This window comes from Rhododendron vialii, chromosome 11a (assembly GCF_030253575.1).
Source record: "Rhododendron vialii isolate Sample 1 chromosome 11a, ASM3025357v1".
NCBI classification, from domain to species: Eukaryota; Viridiplantae; Streptophyta; class Magnoliopsida; order Ericales; family Ericaceae; genus Rhododendron; species Rhododendron vialii.
In genome coordinates, this window is record NC_080567.1 from 35,519,405 (window position 1) to 35,537,803 (window position 18,399).

The 18,399-nt window shown below is 40.5% G+C and overlaps 3 protein-coding genes across 4 annotated transcripts; all 3 read right to left on the minus strand.

The window, feature by feature from the left end:
* Positions 1-208: 208 nt before the first annotated feature.
* LOC131308458 (probable carbohydrate esterase At4g34215) lies at positions 209-2,727 on the minus strand. Of its 2 annotated transcripts, none has more exons than XM_058335395.1 (2): positions 2,007-2,727; positions 209-351 (listed from the first exon to the last, which is right to left on the minus strand). In XM_058335395.1, the coding sequence occupies exons 1-2, from the start codon at positions 2,667-2,669 to the stop codon at positions 256-258; spliced, it is 759 nt and encodes a 252-aa protein (XP_058191378.1). In that variant the 5' UTR covers positions 2,670-2,727; the 3' UTR covers positions 209-255. The 2 variants fall into 2 exon arrangements, with proteins under 2 accessions (XP_058191378.1, XP_058191377.1); XM_058335394.1 differs by lacking the exon at positions 209-351 and adding an exon at positions 581-1,112 and having other exon boundaries at positions 2,007-2,717.
* A 2,578-nt stretch (positions 2,728-5,305) lies between these two features.
* On the minus strand, positions 5,306-7,654 carry LOC131308478 (uncharacterized). Its single transcript, XM_058335420.1, has 5 exons — positions 7,450-7,654; positions 7,265-7,323; positions 7,033-7,082; positions 5,837-5,973; positions 5,306-5,723 (listed from the first exon to the last, which is right to left on the minus strand). Exons 1-5 carry the CDS (start codon positions 7,467-7,469, stop codon positions 5,519-5,521), a joined length of 471 nt encoding a protein of 156 aa, XP_058191403.1. The 5' UTR covers positions 7,470-7,654; the 3' UTR covers positions 5,306-5,518.
* A 3,885-nt stretch (positions 7,655-11,539) lies between these two features.
* Positions 11,540-13,179, minus strand: LOC131308249 (probable leucine-rich repeat receptor-like protein kinase At2g33170). Its single transcript, XM_058335117.1, has one exon. It carries the CDS (start codon positions 12,926-12,928, stop codon positions 11,774-11,776), a length of 1,155 nt encoding a protein of 384 aa, XP_058191100.1. The 5' UTR covers positions 12,929-13,179; the 3' UTR covers positions 11,540-11,773.
* Positions 13,180-18,399: the final 5,220 nt, after the last annotated feature.

Here is an 18,399-nt window from a genome sequence, read left to right on the forward strand (position 1 = left end):
AACATCTTGCCCGAGAATAGAGCACCGGAACATCATTTGTTTTACTTTCACAATGTTAAGAAATTGGTGGTTGTTTTGAACCAAAATGCTTCAGATAGGCATCAGTGGTTGGGTGCAGGTTATCTGGGCCAAGTGGGCAGATCAATGCTCTTTTGGGCCTCCCTCGCTTCTTTTTTTTTTATCCTGGCCTCCCTCACTGACTCCATATACTTCTCCTCACCTGATGCAATTGCCAATTTGCCACCTGTTCTACATTCACATCACTAAATTTTTTGTCTTCTGACTAATAGCAATGAAGCATGACGCATAAGCACAATGAACAGTGGGACATCTCTTTTGTTTTTGCTTAACCTGGAAATGAGGCATGAAAGAAGGGTGAACCATGTTCAAGATGAGGGTAAAAAGACGTAGCACATCCGGCAAGGATCAAGGTGGATCTTGTTGTTGCATAGCTCATATCGAAGCACGGTGCCAATGCGCAGTCTCAAAATCGGGCATGAGTGACCGATTGGATACTATTGCAAAAATTACACTAAATGAACTCACATAAAACAAGTGATGCAGTTATGTCAAGACCCGATTGGACAAAATAGAGCATGTAAAGAACCACATCAGGTACTCAAAAATGTTACAAAGGCCATAACATTACTGAAGGCACAAGAAAAGACCATTTGCACCACTTGCATTACATCCTACAAGAAAAGACCACCAATCAATCTTTTCCAGATAGTATAGTAGGAGGACAAAGGAGAAGGAAAAGCTACAAGTTACAATTATCAAGCTCAAAGTTAAACATCACGCCTGATAATAGAGCGCCTGGACATCATTTGTTTTACTTTCACTTGAACATAATTATTTTACTTTCACAAATCCCTGGATTCGTGACAGTCCCCCGGGTAAGAAATTGGTTGTTGAGTAGAACCAAAATGCTTCAGATAGGCATCAGCCAACATGTGGCCCAATTGAACCTGGGCCCCTGTGGTTAGGTGCAGGTTATCTAGGCCAAGTTCCAACCCCTTGGCATCCACCCACACCACATTGGGCAGATCAATGCTCTTTTGGGCCTCCCTCACCGTCTCCATATACTTCTCCCCTCCTGATGCAATTGCAACCTGTTCAAAATTCACATTCATTCAAATCCACTGAATAATAACTCAGGTGTTCAGCTAGCTTACATGTACCTTGACCAATTCGGAGGTCCAATCTCACTGCCCACTTACTGGAAGCCCAATTAAAGCCGAAGCAAACTCCGTATGGACTGACCCTAAAGAAGTTGATAACACCTGGGAGGTTCGATAGCAAACCCCCAAGTGACCACCAGCCAAACCGCTCGGGGTTCACATTCACTGAATATAAAACCATAAGCATGACCAAACAATCCCTAGTTAGTAGTTACGACTTGCAATTCCTTTTTGCTTCTAAACTATTTTCAACCCTTGATGATAGGTTATTTTCTAGCTTACTAGCTGCCTCAGAAAGTCGTTCTGTATATTTGAGTGGATTTCACAAATTTGATACGCATTCCACCAAAATAAGAGAGAGGAGTTTTTGACATTCTATGCTGATACACGAATTAACCTATTGAGTTTCAGATCGTATCCACTGATTAAATGCTTATTCAAGATCAGTTCATTGCATACACAAATCAAGCTTAGATTTATTTTTATTTTTTTAAACTCGTTAAGCTTTCGAACCACATTTGAATTCGGCTTACTATATATAAAATAGTTCAAGCTTCTCAAGATTGATTCGTGATCAGCTAAATTAAAGCTATTGAGTTTCAGCTCATATTCACTTGTTAAATGCTCGTTCAAGATCAGTTAATTACATTAAACAATTTAAGCTTGAACGAGTTACTAGTCGGATCATTCGACTATATTTTTTATACATAAAAAACATCCAAGCTCCTCGAGAGTCTGAGACCGATTCTTGATTAGCTAAATTAAAGATCGTTTCGGATCAATTTGCCTCACAAACAATCTGCATGTCGAGTATATTCAACTGACCTGAATTATTGGGAGCGAAGGAGAGTGAAGATCCAGGCGCACATTATGAATGAGTGTCTCCATATTAACCTTGTACGCCTCAGCATCGTGTTGGGACGACGTGTCACTCTCTCCTTGGTACCACAGCACCGCCTTAATCTCGCCGTGGCCCGCCGCCGCTTTCGCCCTCCTCACCATACTCTCGTACAAGTGCTTCCCACGCGCCCACTCCTTGATCGCCGTCCCGCCGACGGCGCAAGGAACCAGCCCGATTACCCCCACGCGCTCCTTGACGGCGTTGGCGAACGACATCCCGGGCCCCACGCCGCACGTCTTCTTGGCGTCGATGTCGGCGTGGAGCGGCTCGCGCGCCGGCTGCCAGTGGAGGTGGGCGTCGAGGCGGAGGACGGAGGAGGGGTCGGGGAGGCACTCGGGGGGCACGGCGGCGTCCCAGTGGTGGTTCCTGACGCCGCCGCGGCCGGCCATGTTGCTCTGGCCGGAGAGTATGAAGATGTTCTTTTTGGTTTGGGAGTGTTCCTGGGTGGAGTTTCCGGTTTCCATGGTAGATTGTGGTTTTGTTGAGATGATGTTGGTTGGATCTGGAGATATGATTGAAGGGAGGATGTGGAACTGTAATTTCTCAGTGTAAATGAAGAAGAGAGTTCGGATTAACGGCAGTACCATTTGGTGGGGTCAGTAGAGGAAGCTGCTTCGCAATCGCACGCTGCCTGCATAATACTATGTCTGGCAGTGGGCTGGGAGGATGATCCCTATTTATGGTACTTGCTTTGGCCACATTTAACTAGTCGTATTTGGATCACCAGCAAGACTACCCCTGCTCAATTGCTTACCGTCCGTCTCGATCATCAATAATCCTAATTTTAAGGGTAGAGTTTTTTTTTTAAATTTGGATCGTGAACGGTAAAATTGAAAACAGTGGTAGAAGCAAGTAAACTTTTGGATCACCAATGGACTCGTGGAAGAACTAGACTGTGAGAGTATAAATTATTTACTATTTTAAATAGTGGTTTTCCTGGAGAGAATTTATAATGCCCAGACCCATTTTTCACCACATCATGAGACCTAAACATATTTCTTGAATCTCACGTTAAATGTGTGGTGAAAAGATGTCCGTAGGGGCAGTGTCCGAGTGAATGAATTTTTTCAGTTTGTGAGGTGGTAGCATGAAAAAAGTTTGGTGAGAAGTCAAACAGGTGTATGGGTCCAATGTTTTGGTGCAGTTGGATCAAATGGAGGTTAGTCACTACCCAAAAAATGTAGCACCACCGACACAGACAAATGCAAACACCTACATAAACATTAACGAAAATCCTATTGGTACCGATGGTACCGTAGGGAAAATGCATCGACGGCCACCGGACGGCCGTCTCCGGCTACCGGACGGCCGATCCGAGCCGTCCAAAAATTTAAAAAAATAAAACCGAGTGGACCTACGCGAAAATCAATGTCATCCGAGATGTGTAGGGTCATATAGACGAAAAAGGGATGCTCGGATCAAGTACCTTACACATCTCGGATGACATTGATTCTCGCGTAGGCCCACTCGGTTTTATTTTTTTAAATTTTTGGACGGCTCGGATCGGCCGTCCGGTGGCCGTCGGTGCATTTTCCCTACGGTACCATCGGTACCTATAGCAGTACTCTTTACATTAAACACAATCACTGTTAAACAGATGTGATAGATATCTAGTATGCTCATTTACGTATGGACCAAAAAATAAGAGGAAAATGATTGCTAAAAACGTGTTTTGATAATCAATACCCGTCAAGAACATTTTCAACACTAATAAATATTCTTAACTTGTCATTGACGGATATTAATTATCCATACACGTCTAGACCGTTATTTTCCCAAAAATAAGATCCACGCCTTAGGCGGGCCTCGGCCTTAATGGCCCAAGGCTTGGGCTCGTCATTTTCCCTTTTCATTTCCTCTTCAAGTAAAAATTCCTCTCCTTTGCATTTACCCAACGGGCCAACATCATGAGCGATGCAGTACTTGAAACACATGATACTATTTCCTAAGCGACAAATTGTTTCACTATAAACAGTTACCCAACATCTTGAAAGATGTATGACTTTTTTTTTTTTTGAAAATGTCGATTCATTCAAGCCCGAAGGCAAAAAATACATCGCAAAATACAAAAGTGCATCAAACTACCTAATCCGGGACCCTAGAACACCCTAAAAACGCAAATCAGCACGAGGTGCCGATATGAGAATCCCATCCGGGACAAAGCAAAGAGATTTCAAACGAAATCCCAGTACAAACTATCACACAATAAAACAGATGTAATCGAAACAACGAACAAAATACAAGTGTAGAGGAAGACTACTCCGATGGACAAACCACCACGACCGGAGCGACCACCCCGACAGGCCCAAGGTCGAGACCAGACCTCCCTTCACCCTCGATCTGCCGTTGACGGCCCAGAGTAAAGAGAAATGCGGGCGAGACCAACTGGAGCTGATACAAAGACCTCCAACAGAGACCCCATTGTTGCCGCTGCCGCTGCCGGAAAACTACCACAACACCACCACAACAGCCGCCGACCACAGCCACCCTCAAAACTGGCCAACATCGAAACCTAACAAGCTTATTCTACCCACCACCCAACCGTCAGGCCTGGGGGAACCCAGACCAGCACAAGCCGAATCTAGGAGGACCTAGATCGGAAGACCACCGGACTGACAACTGAAAAAAACAAAAACAACAAAAGGAAAAACCCCACCCCCAACCGCACACCTTATTACCTTGAAGCTGGCCCCGAGCAGAACAGATCTGGAACCGCCGAGTGGGACATCGGACTATAGAGCACCACCGGTTGCCGAACAGAGCCGCCAACAAGGGAAACCACGCTAGCCCAACACGACAAGCGCCCCAAACTGGGAGCATGGGAAGCCCAACACCTGGCGACGACGAGGCGAGGAGGGGGAGGGAGGATGAACGAACGGGGGGGAGGAGGGAGAGAGAGGCGGAGGCCTCCTCCCCCAAGCGGCGGCGGCGGCGGCGGCGGCTAGGGTTTTTTTTCTAGAGAGAGAGCAGAGAGCTAGAGAGAGAGTCCTTGATGTATGACTTGAAAACACATGATATTTCCTAAGTGACACTCTTTGTTTCTCTTTAAACATTTTGATGCCCCTATTCTCGATTCGTTTAGTGTAATGGTGTATGATCCTCATCATTACCAATTTTGAGGTTTCTATATCAATATCATCCATATTGATGACAGCGGAATTAATTTTCTTGGTATTTAGCTATCGAAGTATGGCAGCAAAATCAAGTGGTACTCTAAACAAACTACGAAAACCATGGTAATTTCATTCTTAGAACCCTCTACAACAGTGCTGGCCACAATGAATCAACGAATAAAAAGCTCTCCCACATACAATTTTCTACAATCAAGGGATCCTCATGCAAGATAACATACGCAAAATTCAGCAACGAAACGGTTTTAAGACTGATTATGCACCAGACTGGCCAATGAAAGCCCCAAACATGCCTACATCTGAAATCAGCTCTCCATAGATTTCAGCCCAGATGAAGTTCTAGGTTTTTTCTTTTTTGATTTCGTCTTCCCACCTTTGGTCTTCTTCCTTGCAGGCTTCTCATCAGTAACAGGTTGAGTGCTCTGCAAATGTTGATGAATGGCAGCTAATGGGTCTGACTGGAAATCAGGATGGTTGAGAACTGTCTTTAATTGATTTCCTTCCTTCAATCTGCAAAAATTAACCCATTATGACATGAAAAAGATGGAAATGACGATTAATGCAATGGAGAACTAGAGAGCATAAGGGAATACGAAGTAATGAATTTTTCAGCAATTACTCACACCAGATTCTGCCTGGATTTGCTATTAAGTTTAAACTCAGGTGGCTGCCTTGGAGCCTTCAAGTCGGGAAGGAACTCAGAGAGAGTTGAAAGATCATATGCTTTCAATTTCTTTTTCCGGCTTCTTACTTTTTTGTTCTGGTAGAACAGAAATTGCAAAGAATATTGGAGAGTGTTTTAAAAGGAAAGAATAAAGGGTTAATCAAAAGTTTGAATCACATTCCAGCAGATATATGTGCCTTAAATAAAAATATATATTTACGTATGCGTGTGTGTGTGTGTGTCTTCGTGTATTCACGGAACAAAAGCGAGTGCAACTGCTAAATGAGCAACAAGTTTTAGTTGGATCACCATGAGCGGACAAATCATTGGAATAACTAATTGGATAGTAAATTAGTAATTAGAAGGCTACCCATCACCACTATAGTACGGTGCCCACCAAACTTTGAGTTAATGAATACGTGGGCATTATAAGATGCATACTCTGTAATGCAAAATATAGGCGTCGCCAGGTATCGGCAAAAATTACAAGTCCTCTGAAAGTAGTTTATGTTGCTTGTATCCTCGCAGAAAAATTGTTCCACCCATTGTATCACAAGCCAATTTAAAACAACCACAATAATAATTTATTTTCATTGTAAGCCTATAATTGGGTTGATGTCTCCAACTTTTCATTTTCTTCAGCTTCTGTAGGTATTTGTTTAGTCTTATTACCTAATTGTCCACTCAAACTCCAGAGTTGAAAAGTAAGGGATTCATGTCCATTTTCCCTTTGCCCTCAATCAATAGGCATATTGCAGAAGTAACAAGCCAAGACTATTTAACAGATTCGGAATAACGCTTGTCATAGTGATAGCACCGTAGTAGAACAAACCTACCGATGCACACATTCTTAACATTGACACATATGGAAGTAAACACAGACATCCCATACTAAACAAATAAAAACACGAACAAATCACTGTAACAAGTCGAATAATAACCCGATGCTGGTCAAGAGGTAAAACAGACAAGACTTGAACAATTTGTCGTAGTCCATTGATAAGGATTAAGGACGACACTCCAGCAAACAGTAACTAGCAAAATTACAATTCAGGTACTTGTAAAGTGGAAGCCAAGATTAATTGGAGAAAAACCAGGTCATTCTAGTACTGCTGTTTCGAAACCATGTAACACTTGAACTGTAAAGGTTCTCACCTTACTGATGGCCTTCTGGACACCTAATGAAGCAACGGTGTCTCTCACCTCTGAAAAAGAACACAAACCATAAACAGAATTAGGGAGGGGAAGCTTTTCAACACTAACTGAGATACAGCAGCACATAATTACATAAATTAGCACAAATGCAAATGCTGATGCGACCACGGATATCCAAATCAAAGAAAACAGAGCAACCCGGTTGACTTTGAATACGATTACACAAACTTACTGGCGTAGAACTCGAGTTTCTTCTCGAATTTTCGATCGGCATGGGTCGACGGTTCCGAACTGTATCAGAAAGCCATCAAACGTGGAAAAATAAAAATAAAACACTGATATTCCATATCTGACAGGAATATAGATATGTATGCATATATAAGTGAGCCCAAATATGCTGTGGTGCTGAAATTTTACCTTGAGCTAGTCTTCCCCATGTTCGATACCTGGACTTCAAGCTGCCTAACCAGGTAGATGTATCCTAAGGAGCGCGGAAATTGATGCAACAAGAAGGTCCAGCGATGGAGATTTTAGGGTTTTCGTAGAGAGAGAGAGAGAGACGACTACGAAGCGGTGTCGTCTTTCTTTAGCGAAGAGGGAGGAGCTACGTGGGCTGAAAATCTCATCGGTTTGGCCCACACTTTCTAGGCCGTCGAAACTATGTTAAGGAACCTGGTTTGGGCCAGAGACTGGCCCAAATACTTTTTGTGGAGTTTATCCTAAGTTTTTGGTATTTTTATTGGGCTTTTATGATATATTCACGTTTTATTTTTCTCTTAATTGTCCATCTCTTGAAAAGTTAAAACTTATGATTGATCTTTCAAAAAAAAAAAAAAAAACTTATGACTAAAACCCCCCAAAAAAAATCACTAAAGACGAAAAAGTACCAAACAATTGGTATTTTTGTCTATAGTGTAGTCTTTTATAAACTTTTTTCAATTCCGGTCTATATTTTCATACTTATATGATTTCTCTCGTTGAGACGAATACTTAATCTCAAATATTACAAAGACAAACTTAACAAATAAATTACGAAAAGTAAAAAAAAAAAACCATACCAACACCCTTCTTTACCATATAGGAAATATACAAAAGAAAATACATTATTTTGTGTTCTTGGCCGGACACCCTTATCTACCACATTTTTCCATACATTTGGTACTGAGTCCACAAAAATGTATGATGAAAAAGAATATTAGGACTCCATTGTGACAGTACCCCGAGACCTCTAAATACTTTTTCCTATCCAAACATAGATCAGTGAAGGCATGAAACGTCATTGTACAAGGATTTAATTAGTAGCACCACGTAATATAAATTATGGGAAGAATTTGGGTTTGAAGCAGCTTTGCCAACTGTTTAATCTAATATCAAATTGGATATTAGTACTAATTTTGAGTAACTTTTCCTTACCAACCAAAGCAACTATCCCTTTTCATATCATATTTAAATAAAAATTCGTCAAGTGGAAGCAGTGTCTATCTCCCTTTTTAAATGTGTAAAATCTTGACGTGTGTCTATTTAGTGTACTTAAATACCAGTTTAGTGTAATGATAATTAGAGCTAAATCAACTGGGGTATAGTATTTATTAGATTCTACAACGAGTGGAATGGTAGACCATTTGGCACGCAGCACCCGGAGATATTGTCGAGCAGCTCTCTACCGAATGGATACAGAGCGGTCGATCTGACCGTTCATTTTGGTACAAAACATACGTATTCGTCCCTTCCACAGCAGACGACCCTACTGTGACTTGTGAGTATTATTTTCTTCCCTCTTTTTGTCCAACGAAAAGTGTGCAAGTATCTTTACACCTTTTGAAAACGCAACATTTGAAGTCACTTGGACAATGTAGTTGAAATATTAATATTCTTTTAATTAAGTCGTTAGATGTCAATTTCTGTCAAATACGAAGTATACTACTCCGTACTTCCCCCCGTTTTATAGGAACTTTTTTTATTGAGTTAATTATTTATTTTTTATCACGTGGAATCAAGATCTTTGAAACTCTTTCAATTGACAATTCGAGCCGTTTATTTTGTAATTCTTGTAGGATCTGTCATCCTTTCATGAAATCAATCTAGCCAGCAGACATTTATAGTCTTCGTCAAATCATGTTTTCTCAAACGAAAAAATGATTACTAGTCAAAGCTCGACTGTCTACTTCTCTTATAAAATAAGCCAAATTTATTCAGGCAAAATAAACAACTCAAGATTTTGTATGAACAATAATCACATTGAGACTTAAAAAATCAACTCATATAATCTAATGAAATCATAATAGGTCTCACCTTTAGTATATCATATACAGAATCCACAAACTCTTTGGTGTTGTAGCCTTCGTTTTTTTAAAATTTAACAGTTAAAAATGTCCGAACCAGCTTACAAGTTACAAGTGTCCGCCTTGGATATGCAGGCGTTGGGATAGTGTTATACTTATATCCAGCCCCAAGGCAACATAGTATCTGGTCCAGTGGCTACTCGCATACTCCCTCCGTCCTAATTTACTTATTTTAGTTATATTCTAAGAGCATTCACAGTGGAATAAGCAAAACAAAAAATTGTTAAAGTTAATAATGTTAGATAAAAAAATGCTCATATTAGAATAACCAAACCTAGCAACCTCTTAATAACTCATCAAATTTTGGCTCTTCAATAATCAAAGCTAGCAATATTTTGTTAATAACCAAATTTTATCTCTCAATCAAATACACCAACATTACATAAAAACCTTCTCTCTCTCTCTCTCTCTCTCTCTCTCTCTCTCTCAACGATGTAATAATTTTAAAAAACTGTAACTTTCAGATTTTTTTTTCTGTTTTTTTCAGAATTTTTTTTTACGAAAAACAATTTTTTCAAAAATTTTAAATAACTATAAGTAAATAAAGTGTGTTTTCCAAAAATCTGTTTTTGAAATTTCAAAACTCTTTTATAGAAAATTGTTTTTCACACAAAATCTGTTTTAAAAAAACTGTATTTATAGTTTTTAAAATTTCAAAACTATTTGTGTAAATATAATTCTTTCAAAATTTCTCAAAATTGTATTTACAGTTTTTAAGTGAACAAAGTGTGTTTTTTGAAAAACTGTTTTCTGTTTAGAATTTTTTTATTTTTAACTGTTTCTAATATAAACTGTTTTTTTTCCTTCAAAAATTGTTTTTTCAAAAAATATGCGTGAAATGAAGGGAAAAAGTTTGGAGGGTCCATTAGTTTTGATTATGGACAAAAAATAACCAATGTGAGATTTGACATTACTAACTTTAACAACCTCTAAATGGATAATCAAAATCTGATGTGGCATGTTTTGATTATTCATATTTGCTTATTCCACTGCTGATGTTCTAACTAAATAAAAAAAATTAGTGATATCTTTAAATTGGTAATGAATTTTATATCTAATATGAATCTTATTTGATAAATCTCGTTTTGTTCTATTATACAATCTTTTCGAAATAACCTAAAATATTATAAATTATAAAATATAATCAATTGAAAAACGGCACAAACTATAAAAATTACAGAACAGAGGCAGTAGTATTTTATTTTAACAGTGGCTATCCCAAACTCAAATTTTGAAATACTTACAAAATAAAACTGCTCACGTAGAATCTCTTACTTCTACATGTATGAAACCAACACAATACAAATCGACATCATGTCACTTTGCCAGGGCCGAGGCCGCCGACACAGCAAATGCACAGATTTTAATTTGTCTTTCCACCGACTTTTGGATTTTTTTTAAAAATGAAATACAAAATTATGATTAACACCCATGGGCCGTGTCATTATTATTATTTTTTTTTGGGTCAAGCGGAAATATATGGGCCATGTCATTTGTTGGAGAAGTTTTTTCAGTACCGGGTGGGCACGGGCCATATGGTGCCGAGCACGATCTGGCCGTTCAAATGTGTTTTGAACGGTCTGGATCTGTTTGGGTAATTTTTTAGTGTAAAATTATCAAAACACCCCTTTAGGACCAAACAGATTTGGGCCGTCCAAACACTCTCAAGCCCAAATAAATCTGGACCGTCCAAAACATGTTTGGACAGTCGAGATACGTGCTCGGCACCACGTGGCCCGTGCCCACCCGGCACTGAAAAATTTCTCCATTTGTTGAGAATACCGACCAGTATTATGAGAAAAATGTTCTAAACTCCCCAATTCTGAAAGCTGTGTAGCAAACTCTCCATTCCGATAAATAACAAAATAGGATTTCAATTCCATTAAAAAAAAGGTTACCGATCAAGTAACAAACGTTGACTTCTACAAAAAGAATGGCGTACCTAAATATCAAGAAGTTTCCGTTAAAAAAAAAAACTTTAGAAGGAATTTCTTATCATTAATATCAATTCGCCTAAATCAGCAGTAGAAAAGTGGGGCATTAGCCCCAATGTTTATCTCCTTGAGTTTTAGCTTCGAGAAAGAAGTCGTGGGTTTGAGTCGATAGAAAAATCGTACTGCTGATAGTAATTTATCATGCTAATATGTTGACATTCAAAATCACAATTTTACCGAAACAAATACTTCATATTAGAGTTTTCGGAAAAAAACGTGAACCGATGAAACTCGAAAACAATTTATAGACAGACATTAATTTTTATGATACAAGCGGATATCGAGACCAAATTTTAGGAGAGGGGGAAAATGAGGGGAGATTCTTATTTTATCTTACAAATATGAACTCATCAAAATACTAGTAGTATAAAAATCTACTCGTAGTACCAATAAACAAGAAAACATTTAAGAGGCCCTTGGTTTTCCACCACCATAGGCTTGCCTGCAAATCGACGTGGGTTTCTGTGACTTCAAACAAAGCTCCGACGAACCCGGACAGCTCTGCAGGCAATTGTCCCCCAAGCTGCCGGAAAACCCCGTCTCGCCGGAGAAAAACACCGCCGGCGGCGTCCCGTTCAAGAAATTCCCGTCCAGATACAACCTCCTCAGCTTCTGCTTCTTTCCAAACTCCAACGGGATTGGTCCACGTAATCGGTTGTACCGCAGCGACAGAGACGACAGCATCGGGTAAAAAGAGAAATTCTTGGGCACATAACCTTCTATTTTGTTAAACCCCAATTCAACGGCGACGACCTCGCTGTCTGTGGGTCGCGAGATCTCGACGCGTGTCAAGCTGTTATTGGCCAAGTCGACTTGTTGAAGTGACGGTAGCAGGAAGAACCAGGATTCTAGTGTTCCCGAGAGCGAGTTTTGGCTGAGTTCGACTACCTCGATCTGAGTTAACCCGTTAAAAGACGATTTGTTAAGAGACCCAGATAGAGAATTGGCCTTCATTGCCAGCTCGAGCAGATTCGGGGGAAGCATGGGGAGTGACCCAGTAAGTTTGTTGAAGCTAAGGTCGAGTCTTCTCAAATTCATCATTGAATTCAGGTTATTTGGCAATGACCCAGAAAGCGAATTCCCGGCGAAATCGAGAGTTTGTAGCGATCGAAAATTAGTAATGGAAGGAGGGATTGGGCCGGAGAAGGAATTGGACCGGAGAACTAAAGATTGCAGATTGGGGAGAGAGGACAGGGAGGCGGGGATTGGGCCGAAGAAGTTGTTTCCGGAGAGGTCGAGGTGGACGAGCTGGGTGAGTCCGGAGACGAGTGGGGAGAGGGTGCCCGAGTAGCCGGCCGGGTCGAGGGTGAGTTGGGTGACTCGGAAGGGGTTGGAGGTAGTGGTGCAGGTGAGGCCGCAGGTGAAGTGGGTGACCTTGGGGAAAGAGCAGGGATCGGAGGTGAAGTTCCATGAGGCTAGGCAGGAGTAGGATGGGATGGTGGTGGGTTTGATTGAGGCTTTGAAGGCTTGGAGGGCTGCGATGTCTGAGGGGAGGGTAAGGGATTGGGATAGAATGAGGGAGGAGAGAGAGAGGAGGAGGAGGAAGAGGAGGGTGGACATGGCGGGATGAGAAGTTGGGATCTCTGTCGTTGCGGAGAGAGAGAGAGAGAGGGATGAGAGAGAGTGAGATAGATATGTGTGGTGTTTTTGGTGGTGAAGAGTAGGTCGGCTTGGTGGCTGCTTTTTCAATTTCGAATAGTGCACCAGTTGGAAAGCACTACTTCGAGGGACATGATTCACCAATCTCCAATCATGCTTTCTGTTTTAGAAAGACAGGAAAATTTGTGGATGACAATGGGAAACGGTAGTAATTAGAGTGAATACTGTAGCACTAAAATTAGAAAAACTTCAATGTTCAATCACAACAATATAGTACCACTTTTCTTTTTGAACGGCAAATTTTTTTTTATTAATCAAAGATAAAAATTATAAGAGATTAAAAGGAAAATAACCGGATTACAATGCGAGAAAAATATTCCAACAAAATTGACACTCAAATCATGCGACAATCATATGCCACTCATGACCTAAAGAGGGCTAATAAGAAATCAAACAAATCACTACGATATACTTATCATTCAAGTAATGTGTAACGGTTGGGACATTCATATGATTCAAACTTATCAATTAAGGGACTATTATGTCTCAATTTATGTCCCAATACTATATGCTTAAAATAATTTTCTTATGTAATAGGAGTATATACTCTTGAACTATCAAATTTTCCAACCAATCAACTTTATTAGAGGTTTAGGAAGAAATTGATCTACCACTTTATTAGAGTTGGTGTGCGGTTAGTTAAATATGGTCTTGAACCACTATACTTTTTTCAATGTGTCTCTTTCTCACTATAAAATTTTACAATCAATCAACTTAAACTCTCTCCATGATAAAAATAAAATAAACTTAAACTATACACTGCTAACCATTTTATCTCTATTGATTACCTAACATATCGTACTAGTATTTTTTGTTTATCGGCACCTGAACATATTTTTGTTAGCCATTTAGCCTAATCAACCGTTCGAGATGCTATTAGCACGAGAGCACTTTAGGTGCAAGAATCATGGAACCAAATCAGTGAGATTGATTAAAGACTTCCTCTAGTACACAGCCAGTGATGCATTAGGTAATGGTCCAATTCCCCAAAGTCCCTTCTTCGAGCTGGGGGTAATTATAAGTAACTTTTGAGATGCCTGTTTTCCTATTAGCAGAACAGATTGCTTCAATTGATCTATTAGGAAACACGTTGCTCGTCGGATCCTTTTATGGGTACAGTGCTAAAAATCAAAACTAAAATAGGAATTGGGCATGACACAAGGGAGAAAATTCAGCCAATCAAGGTACCCAAAACAGTAGGTTCGTTCTTCGTTTACTTACAGCAGCACTACATAGTTTGCGAGTACCTATGCTAGAACAAATGCTTACGGGTTACATCATGTGACAAAGAAATATGCTCATGAAGAACTAAACTTCCTACATCCTCTGCACTGCAGTGAATAGAGGCCTACCGGTGACATCTTTCCGCTCAGGTTCTTCACCACACTGGCCGTACTCATTCCCACCTGCACAATAGCCAAATCACAAAATTCATACCCTAATGAAAATAACCCCTTCATATCTTGTGATGAAAAAAAAAAACTTCATCAATCATTATGTTGTCTATTGAGAAACATATAAAAATTGTCAATTCCAACCTTCGATGATATTCAGATGGAATCTAAATTAATTCTTTTGTTCTCAAGAAAGGATTCAGCATTCTGTAGATAAATCCAGTACAAAACACCCTATGCAAAGTACATCAAAGGCACATGGACAGGCATACTAATGTCATGAATCCACATTGATGTATGATGTCATAAGCAATCTTCCTCGTATAGCAGTAGCCTGAGATCGGAAGTTCACACTCAGCATGAAGGAAAGCACTTCTGCTCTCTCTGAGCCCCCCATACAGTGGCACATCACCGATGGAGTGCCTGATATGAGGTCTAACCAATTCCCTAAGATGAAGCAATATCAATTGATTATTATCAAACGGACTGCTATCTTTTTCTGTCGGTGAGGATCCCACAAGAGTGCTTTCTACTTCTAATAAGCCATGGGCTTCTGTTTTTTTTATGATATTTTAGTGGGAAGCTGCAGAACACAATTAAGTGGGAAGCTCCAACTGTACCGCTTCGCTCACTCCCATAACGGTAACGGTACAGCTTCTCTTACTCTTAGAAGGTCATCCCTTTACTCTAGAACTTCCTCATGTCAGTACTAGCGGGATGCTAACCTCCTGGCCGGCTAGCTCATTAACTCAGAGCTCTGAGAAGGACTTCAACCAGTGTGTGATCAAGTAGTGGAACGAGCAATGGCTCTGTTACTGTAAATAAGGGCGCCCCTGCTCTCTTGCCTTTAGGCAGGGGAAGCGAACTGCCAGAGGAAATTCTTCTTGTTTACTGACTGGAAAGCAAAGATAACAAGTAAAAGAGCACTTCAGAACTAATTGGAACCAAAGAAAGAACCTGAAATAACAGAGTACATTGAGAAACTTAGCAACCAACCTATACTTAAAGTTGATCTTTCAGGGTGAGGGCTGACCTTGAACTGACCAAAAGCCTCTAACTCGCGACCCAATTCTTTTCTTTGCGCTTAGAAGTGTTTAGATGGCATCAAAATTAATTCTTTTGTTCTCAAAAGAAATGATTCAGGATTCTGTAGATAAATGCAGTACAAAACACCCTATACAACGTACATCAATGACACATGGACAGGCATACTAATGTCATGAATCCACATTGACTTGCCTTCTCAATTTCCCGCTTGCATTCCCTCTCCAAGGAATATTACATACGTCTTCTATGTTTTAAGGTGGTTCAAGGGTCAGACCCTAAGTAGACTACAAGAACTGTCGGCCAAATTCAGAAATTTTATTATAAATTTACAGCCTCCGCGGCCCTCCAGATCAGTCCAATATGCATCAAGCACCTTACAAGGCATCTCTAAGAGGGGCTGAAATCCAACACATTTCCATCAAAACATGGCTTCCGCATCCAACTAAGTTTGTGTGCACTTGAGGAAAAGTAATTAATTCATTCAAAATCCAACTCATCCTAGAAAATGAACATAGTTCTCCACTCAAATGTACAGCATGACTGATTGCATGGTTGAGATAAATACTCCACATTTGCGAACAAATAAGAGAATGTAACATTGACACATCAATTTCAATTTCTCTGTCAGTTTCATTTGCAACCAAATGGTGAGAGTAGAGGAGAAGGATTATAACCCAACAATAAGCTCTGCCTTGACCGTCAACAACCAAACAATGCCACTACCCTCCAATAGCTCCAATAGTTGCCTGAGATCTACAACCCATCAGTGAACTCCACTACACCAACTATTTCATACTCAAAAATCAAATAGAACATTGGGTGACCAGAACAATTTTAACATTAGCAAGGGCTCTAACCTGACAGGGGATGGTCTCCGTTTTGGTCTGAGGTGGGTGCCCCAAAGTTCCTCTTTGGTTCCATCCCCAAGTAAACAGCTAAGATTACATACTAATTAGATTGAGGGATTGACTAAAAACACAAGGTTCGAATCTAAAACCAATAATCATGACCGGAGAACAAGCAACAATAACCGAATTCCGCTTCTTACTAAACGCAAATGAAACTCAATCATTCTCTTCAATTTTGATCAACCACAATTAACATAATTGCCATCGTCATCCAAAGTACTCTAAAGAACAATGAAACAAACGGGCCAAAATCCAAACCAAAACCGAAATGAAGGGATTTGCGTTGCCTGGATTCTCACCTCAGCGTGCTGGACGGTTGGATTTGGGTATAGATAAGTACTTCGGGTTTGGGTATGGTAATTGCAGGACCCGGACAATCAAGCGACCATTATGTCTCAATACTTCATGTTTAAAATAATTCCCTTATCCCCCCTCCTTCCCTCCTCGCCTCTCTCCTCTCTCACCCTCTGGGCTTCCGAGCTCATAGTTTTCGGGCGTGCAGTTTGGGTGTACGACTAGGACTCCTCGGTATGGCGTGGCTGGCGGAACGTGGTTCCCCAGCTCGTTTCTCGCCTGTCGTCCCCAGATCTGAAGTCCTCGGACTGGCGGCGAGTCAATAAGGTGTGCGGTTGGGTTGAAGGGGTTTTTTTGGTTTTGTTTTTTCTAGGCTTTGTGCCCTTTCCTCCGGCTGGGTTTTCCCCAGTCCGGCTTTGTTTCCGGTTTGGTTTCTCCAGATCCGGAGGGTGCGGTGGTGGGCAAATAAGTTTGAGTGGTTTTCTTTGGTTGTTTGTGTCGGAGACTTGGATTATCAGGAGCAAGGTTCTCAATCTCCGGTCGCCGTGGTCCACGGAGCTGCTCCTTTTCGCTCGGTGCTGGCCGGCGTGCTTATCGGGCATAGATGTTGAGTTCTGAGCTGGTGATGGTTCGTTGTCTTTTCCATCGGCTGATGTGGGCTGCTCCGGCAGTGGTGCATCTCGCTGGTTTGTAGCGGCTGCTCCTCGGTGTTTCTCCCTAGTCCACGTGTTATGGGGATAGTAATGACCAGCGATGGCAACGTTCTCTCTCGGCTTGGCGGATTTCACCGGCTCGTGGGTTAGCCGCTAAGGCTCTTATCGTTTTTGTGCGTTTATTGTAATCCAGGGGTTTGATTTTTGGATTTTTTGATGCTTGTACTCGGGGTGATGTCCCCATGCTTGTGTGGTTTTATCTGTAAATTGATTCTCTGGATCCTTATTCGATAATGGCAATGAAGTTGATTTTCAAAAAATAATAATAATTCCCTTATGTAATGTATTATATGCTCTCGAACTATCAAATTTTCCAATCGATCAACTTTATTTAGAGGTCGGGAAGAAATAGATTTACCACTTTATTGCAGTTGGTGTGAGGTTAGTTAAATATGCTCTTGAACTATCATAATTTTTCCAATATGTCCCTTTGACTGTAACATTTTGCAATCGATCAGCTTAAACTATCTAAGGGGGTAAACTCAGTGCACGAGGCTCCTGTCATTGTGGAATCTGAAAAAAGATTAGTGTATGCAGCCTTACCCTTGCAAGCAAAGAGGCTGTTTCCACAACTCAAACCCGTGACCTCCAAGTCACAATGGAGCAACTTTACCACTAGATCAGGCTAGCCCTTCATCAACTTAAACTCTCTCTAAGACAAAAAAAACAAAAACAAAACTATCTTTTCTAACCATTTTATATCTATTGATTACCTAAACATATTGTACTGTAGTACTTTTTTAATCGGCACCCAAACAAAGAAAATTGATATTCGTGCTTCATTTTTTACTGATGGCGTTCCACTTTGTTCATAAGTTATTAGTAACTTTATGTTAAAATTGAAACGCCATTAGCAAATAGTGGAGCGCGAAAATCAGTTTTCCTAAACATATTTTACTATTTTAGTTAGCCATTTAGCCTAATCAACCGTTGGAGATGCTATTAGTACGAGAGCCACTTAGATACAAGAATCATGGGACCAAATCAGTGAGATTGATAGACTTCCTCTAGTATAC

Bases quoted from the DNA above. Each gene is read 5' to 3' on its own strand.
- LOC131308478 (XM_058335420.1), bottom strand. From the start codon at position 7,469: ATGGGGAAGACTAGCTCAAG. The intron at 7,083-7,264 runs GTAAGTTTGTGT...GTTCTTTTTCAG, and splicing joins GAAACTCGAGTTCTACGCCA to AGGTGAGAGACACCGTTGCT. The intron at 5,724-5,836 runs GTGAGTAATTGC...TAATTTTTGCAG, and splicing joins AAATCCAGGCAGAATCTGGT to ATTGAAGGAAGGAAATCAAT.
- LOC131308458 (XM_058335394.1), bottom strand. From the start codon at position 2,669: ATGGTACTGCCGTTAATCCGAACTCTCTTCTTCATTTACACTGAGAAA. The intron at 1,113-2,006 runs GTCAGTTGAATA...AATTTTGAACAG, and splicing joins CTTCGCTCCCAATAATTCAG to GTTGCAATTGCATCAGGAGG.
- LOC131308249 (XM_058335117.1), bottom strand. From the start codon at position 12,928: ATGTCCACCCTCCTCTTCCTCCTCCTCCTCTCTCTCTCCTCCCTCATT.